Source organism: Staurois parvus, unplaced genomic scaffold, assembly GCF_062004578.1.
Source record: "Staurois parvus isolate SC_StPar_1 unplaced genomic scaffold, SC_StPar_1.0 ptg001045l, whole genome shotgun sequence".
Classification (NCBI taxonomy): Eukaryota; Metazoa; Chordata; class Amphibia; order Anura; family Ranidae; genus Staurois; species Staurois parvus.
Window position 1 is genome coordinate 3610001 of NW_028318841.1, and position 7335 is coordinate 3617335.

A 7335-nucleotide genomic window follows, 5' to 3' on the forward strand; every position below is an offset into this window, starting at 1 on the left:
TGTGGAGGAGTGGGCCAAAATCCCTGTTGCAGTGTGTGCAAACCTGGTCAAGAACTACAGGAAACGTTTGACCTCTGTAATTGCAAACAAAGTCTTCTGTACCAAATATTAACACTGATTTTCTCAGGTGTTCAAATACTTATGTTCAGCAGTGCAAGACAAATACATTTTTTAAAAATCATACAATGAGATTTCCTGATTTTTTTTTTTAAATTTGTCTCTCAGAGTGGGAATGCACCTACAATGTGAATTTCAGACCCCTCCATGATTTCTAAGTGGGAGAACTTGCAAAATCGCAGGGTGTTCAAATACTTCTGTTCCTCACTGTATATATATACTTGAGGTACAACTTGCAAGACATAGGTCTATCCAAGTCGCAGCTGAAGTAGTGCATGCACTACTTTAGAAATCTGTGCGGCTCCAGTCAAGTCAGAATCGCACTGATATGACCGCTTTAATTATGGACAATAAGGTGCAAGTTGCCATGCAATTTGCAAGTCACAGGGCATGGCAAATCAAATGGCAAGTCACACCCTACATGACTAAGGTGTTAGTGAGCAAGTTTAAAATACATGCTAACAATTAAATATTTTAGTGTTTGGGTTTAGATCTACTTTAGGGTCCATGCACACTGGCTTAAAAAAATGCTGCTTCTACGAGAGTTTTGTGTTTTGTCTGTAGAAGCAGCTTGATGTTCTTCTATGTGTTCATGCACATTAGGACGTTTAGTGGCAAATTTTAAGCTCAGCATTTAGAGGCAGAAAAAAACACTTCTGTTTTGCATTTTTAAGAATATTTATAGTTTATAGCATTCTTCCACTTGATCACAGTTCTACCAAAAATAAATAAATTAATAAAAATAAACAGTGTGATGCACTAGAATCGGCGCATTGGTATAGTTTACTCCTGACACACATCAGTGGCCATGCGATCAGTGTTGCTGGCTGGTATGAATGACAGCCCTAAACATGAAAATGGTTCTAAGGCAGAAGGTTGTCTTATCTTAATGCATTCTCTGCATGATGGTAAAAAACCTTCTGCATGCAGCTCCCCCCACTAGCCCCACTTGTACTTACTTGAGCCTGATCTCGATTTAGTAATGTGCATTAGAGCAGCAGCTCTCTCCACTCTCTCCTTCCACATTAGCTAAGATACAGTAGTGGAAGCCACTGGCTCTTGCTGCTGTCAGTCACAGCCAGGGAGGAAAGAGTGGAGATATTGCTGTCCTCACATGACCCTTTTTCTTTTTCCTTCCCTTTCCCTTTTTGCTTTTTGTAATCTATTGTTTTGAAACTGTAATAAAAATGGATTAAGTAAAAAAGAAAATGGAATGTTTTCCTCTGTGGTATTGTGAACCCAGCCTTTGCATCTTTACATCCATTTGTATGCACATCGGTGGATGTGCATTTCATTTTCAGGTGTTTTTACCCTATATTCCATCTCATTGCTTTCTTTTGCCTTTTCTGAGTTGTGTTTATTCACATTTTTCATGCATTTGTGTGCATTGCAGTGTGAAATAAAATGCAGACCTGCTACAGATTTTCAACCAGCTCTGCACTGCACAGGAGACCAACATTTTAAACTGACCATACACTATACAATCTGACTAAACAAATTCTGTAGATTAACCAAAAATATATATAATAAGAAGACAAACGTAAACAATATTTGTATCCATTCAGGCAGGCCCTTACACTACATATTTGTTGGGAGATTATACATTGTATTGCCACCTTAGGTGTGTACAGGGCAGGCAGCAAACAATGGTCGTCTGTGTGCTCCTGCAAAGACCTGCACAGGTATCTGCATGTAGCATGAACAAGGCAAGATGTGTATGTAATACACGATAAATCACATCTGTGCATTCACATCTGTGGTTTGCTCTACTGATGTTCGTTATAATGGCTTTTGATAAGAAAGGAAATATGTTGATAAATGACAATGCACCTTCCTAAATGAAATAGCAAAGCATATAAACGCAGATTCATGTGCATCAGTTCATGGGATGTCTGCTGCATTTCCCTGCACGATGGTGGAATAAATTTGTTTTAAAAATGCGCAGAAATGCATCAAAGCACAACCATTACATTAAAAAAGCATATAAAAAATAGATTGTAAGCTCTAACGAGCAGAGCCCTCTGTTTCCTCTTGTACCAAACTGTATTGTTACTGTAACATCTACCTTCATTTTGTAAAGCTCTGGGCAAACTGTTGGCGCTATATAAATCCTGTATTATAATAATAGTGTATGAGCATTAAAATTCCAAATAGCTCAAATAGTGTCTTGTGATAGTATATTTTACATTGATACACATGTCTTTGTCTATTTACCAACAAGAAGAAAGTCAACATTTGTATTCACAATCATAAGATCACAAAGTTACTCTGTATCCAGCATGACACCATACTTTACTCTGCTATTCCTTTAAAGTGGTATTAAACCCAAAAGCCATCATTTAATATATTGCAGCTTACCAATTCTTAAATGAGATGTCTGCAGTTGTTTTCTTAAGTGTTCTTTCCTATATTATCACCTAGAAATCTGGCCAGTAAGTCTGTTGTTTTTCAGCAGATCAAGTTCTCCTGCAGTTACAGGGTTGAGACAAACCATTTACCACTGGCAGTGGGGCTTACAATTGTCAGCTTTTATTTATGTAAAACCTTTATCCCAAAAAGGAACAAAACTGTTGCTGTAACTGCTAATTGTTAGCTGGAGTTTGACTTCAATTTGTTAGTATATCTAAATCTGCTAGTACATTTAACACTGCCCCCAGACTGACCACACTGCTGTCAAAACATGTCTCTTGTGCTCCTTCATCCAGAGTGGAGGCATTTTAATATAGAAGGTGTGTTACTGGCCAGATCACCAGGAGAAAACAGAGGGGGAAAGCCTAAAAAAAGAAATGGAAGGAAGCCACCACATCTAATGACTGTAAGATGTTTTTGGTTTGGGTTTGTATACCTTTAAAGGCTCATTCAGAGGGGTGCTGAAATCAGTCCTCAGAGCTGAGCTGTTTTTCCCTATGTGTAGGATGCATAGAAATGGAGTACAGACATCTGAATGAGCCTAACCCAGGGGCGGACTGACCATTTGGAAACTCGGGCACTGCCCGAGGGCCCGGGGTCCCCATGAGATGCCCCTGGTACCTTTTTCATAGGCTTTTTTGAATTTGGGCAAGGACACAGGGGCCCCATGATCCCCTATTGCCCGGGGGCCCCATGAATTGTCAGTCCGCCCCTGGCCTAACCCAATACAATCCCCAAGGTAAACCCATCTGACAGCACCCTGTGAGGACCACACACTTTGCAACCTGATTGTACAATCACCTTTATCTCTACCAACTACTATGCAATGCAAGGGTCTGCCTGATTGGCTAGAAATCAGGTGGACAGTTTTGATAGGACAGGTTGATACATAGTTTAGGTAAATCTAAAGTTGATTGTAAAGTGTATGGTACCCCTAAGACACTGGTAGAACTTAGAAGGAATATGGCACAGCAAGGTCTAATCACCAAACTGCAGGGATTCCATCCAATCAGGCATCTGTCACGTGTTTTGTATAATCGATCAACTCCTGAATGGAAGTTTTCTGGTTCTCCTGGAACACTCACCCCGATCCTTAGCTAAGGATCCCAGCAGGAAACATATGGACACCCAAAGGCTCAGGATGATTGTACAGCAGCGATCACTCCCCATAGTCCCTGCACCGACTCTGGGTGACCCCGATAATCCCGGACTGGAGTGACTGAGCTCTGCCTGCAGCTCCGGACCGCTGACACTCTCCGTACGAACAGCAGCCTTCCCAGAACTCGTCACTCCCTGGGTGTCCTGACTGCCTACTGCCAGCGGACCGCCCACTCCCCGCCGACACGCGTTATAGTCACCTCCTGTGCCTGCGGAGCTGAGCTGTCAGTGACTCCTCAGTGCTGAGGACATGCACAGATATCACACACACTGAAATCACACCGATATCACACGCACCGATATCACACACACTGAAATCACACCGATATCACACACACCGAAATCACTCACACTGATATCACACTGAAATCACACACACACTGAAATCACACTAATATCACACACACCGATATCACACACACCGAAATCACACCGATATCACACGCACCGATATCACACACACTGAAATCACACCGATATCACACACACCGAAATCACTCACACTGATATCACACTGAAATCACATACACACCGAAATCATACACACCGAAATCACTCACATTGATATCACACTGAAATCACACACACACACCGAAATCACACACTTTGATATCACACCAAAATCACACACACTGATATCACACACACTGATATCACACACACTGATATCACACACACTGATATCACACACACCGATAGCACACACACCGATATCACACACACCGATATCACACACACCGATATCACACACACTCCGAAATTACACACATTGAGATCATTCACACACACTAAAATCACACACACTAAAATCACACACACTGAGTGATAAACGCAATAAAATCCAGCAAACCACCCAAAATGTTATTTTTTTGTGTAAAATACACAAAAAAACACAAAACACAGAAAAACGCGGCTAAGCACTAATGCAACAATGCTAAAAAAATGCACAAACACTCCCGTTTTTAATGTAACTATGCAGCTACTGGCACTTTTAAAACCTCTAGTGTGCATGAGGACTAAGGGCTCTTTTACACCTGCTTTGCTGTCTGCAGAGCAATATGTGTTCAGATTGCTCTTCAGAGAGAAATAGGTGGTGAGAGGTGTATTTACCAGAAAACCACCCAGTTGTGGGCAGTTGCAGCGTGGGCTCGCTCACTTGGCCCCATTAACACTTCTGTTGCGTGTGACGGGATATAATTTCCTAGAAAAGCTGTTATGCTTGGAGCAGAAAGCTAAGCTGAGTTGAGTTGAAGAAGCGCAGTTTTAGATTGGCTAGTTCTCAGTCATGAGTTTGGTGAGAAGGGCTGGGGTCTGACACTGCAGGCAGAACTTTTTTTTTTAGTTTTGGATAGAATGGAGAGGAATTAGAACCCCTGTTAGTTTTTATTGCTGTCTGTGTCCCTGTTAAGGAGATTCACTCTCTCTATTTGTTCTGTTTACCATTATCATTGAAAGTGAAAATAAAAGAGTAGAGGAGAAATCTTCCAATGGAGACACTAGTTCTGGTGACCTGGGGTCTCCCAAGAGGTTTCCTAAATTTGCAGGGATTTCTTCTCACTTCCTATTTGGCTATGGAACAGGAAGTGATGGAAAATCTCCCCAATGGGAGACAAGTGGCTAAAAAAAAGCCTTACAGGGGTTATAACCCTCCCAAAAAGGTTAGCTATTGTATTCTGACAGCGTGGACTTCTCTGCTGTCAGAATACACTGATCAGCACTGCAGTTGCTGATCAGAATGACATTTTTCAATCATTCCTGTTCAACAGAAGTTGGCCATTAGAGTGGGAAAGGTCCTAGATGGATCAAATTAAGTCAGTCCCTGCTGAACTGCCAAACTTCTATCCATCTATGACCAGCTGGCTTCTTTCTCAATGTCTGTACTGCTTACTGCCCTCTAAAATGTGTTCCCCAGTATAGCACAGCTGACAGGTATTCAGAAGGCGCTACTGATCCCTCCGGATATCTGTTTTTTTTATTCTACTTTTTAATTGCTGAATGGAAATTTTACATTGTGAGACTGCGCTACAACTGAGCTTTGTGTTTGGTTTGTAGTTGCAGTAACGGCACCATTGAAGTCAATGAGAGAGTCTAACAGGTGGTGCCACCTGCCAAAGTCTGCACCCCAAATTAAAAAATGCTATGAGCAGAAAGTAAAGAGTCACAGATGGGGCATGTGTACAGTCCAGTTGTATTATAACCGTTCAGGTGGGTGACCACCCTGGGTCGGTAAAACTGCAGCTGACCCAATAGTCTTTACCATCCCAGGCTGCCATTGAGTGGAAGAACCCTTAAGGAAACTGTACAGAGATTGTACAATCAGATTGTATAGTGTATGGCAAGCCTTAGAGTGTCACTTTGGGGTCTTCCTGGATGGCATCTTATATATTCATAGTTATATTGGACTAGCCTGGCACAATGGAAGAATGTATATACCTGAGCGATTGCTGTGGTAGATGACAATCACTCTAGTGGTCGATACTACTACAGTGATATTAGCAATCTTCTGGGTCCTATATGGAGCAGCTACTCTTCAGGCAGAGTGAGAACAGCAGGTCGCTTGCTCAGCATTGCCACCATTAAAAAACCTTTGTATTTTTTTCAATTAATACAAAGCATTGGATGATGTGGAAATGTTTTCCTGAATTTCCTATTATTTCCTCTGCTGACAAGATGGTAGGGAATTACTATTCAATTAGGACAGACAGCAACAAAAAGCTGACAGAGGCTGCAATCCTTCCCTGATCTGTCTAAAACTGAATCAAATGTTTAGAGCTGAAGTTTAGTGTATATTTTGGGATACAGCGCCATAGACATTAGTTATATATGATGGTGTGTATCCCATACCAGAAGGCAGCTGTGTCTCATAAATCCTCCCTGCATTTGTAAGGGGGACCCAACTTGTTTCCATGTGGGGGACACTTGTAGCTGGGTGTCACAGGTTGTTCAGGCCAAACCACATACTGTACATTTACGGATGTCAGTCCTAGACCTCCTCACCCCATCCTCCTGGTCACAACACTTGTACCCCTTCCTGCCTGGAGTACTCACACTCATAGAGCCTATTGCTGACATGAGGTTCAGACAGAAAATTCGGAAATCCAGCCAACCCCCCCCGGCCCATGAGATATGGGGACTTGGGCCATCTAATGCATGCTGCATGAGGGGGTTCTCTTATTTTCAGACGGGGGACTCCTTCTCCTCCATCACCATCCACTCCAGCACCGACTAGGCTTGTACCAGTGAAACACATAACTATTCACTTCCTAGGTATTGGCTGTACCTAATACGTTTCAACAGATGATCAGAGGTTGCAGACATGATACAAGAGAGGGACACAGACTGCAGATGTGATAAGAGATGGTCAGAGACTGTGGACATACTACGAGAGAGGGACAGAGACTGAGACATGAGAAGAGATGGTCAGTGACTGTGGATATACTACGAGAGAGGGACAGAGACTGAGACATGAGAAGAGATGGCCAGAGACTACAGACATGCTATGAGAGAGGGACAGAGACTGAGACATGATAAGAGATGGTCAGAGACTGTAGACATACTACAAGAGAGGGACTAAGACATGAGAAGAGATGGTCAGAGACTGTGGACATACTACAGGAGAGGGACAAAGACTGAGACATGATAAGAGATGGT

The 7335-nt window shown here is 42.3% G+C and overlaps 1 protein-coding gene across 1 annotated transcript in view; it reads right to left on the reverse strand.

Annotated features, from left to right (window-relative positions):
• Nucleotides 1–3808, reverse strand: part of LOC149440926 (interleukin-13 receptor subunit alpha-1-like) — a 148231-nt gene extending 144423 nt beyond the window's left edge. Inside the window, exon 1 of the mRNA XM_089657958.1 lies at nt 3612–3808. Within this exon, the coding sequence (XP_089514084.1) occupies nt 3612–3696 (85 nt within the window). The 5' untranslated portion in view covers nt 3697–3808. The remainder of the gene's footprint in view (nt 1–3611) is intronic.
• Nucleotides 3809–7335: the final 3527 nt, after the last annotated feature.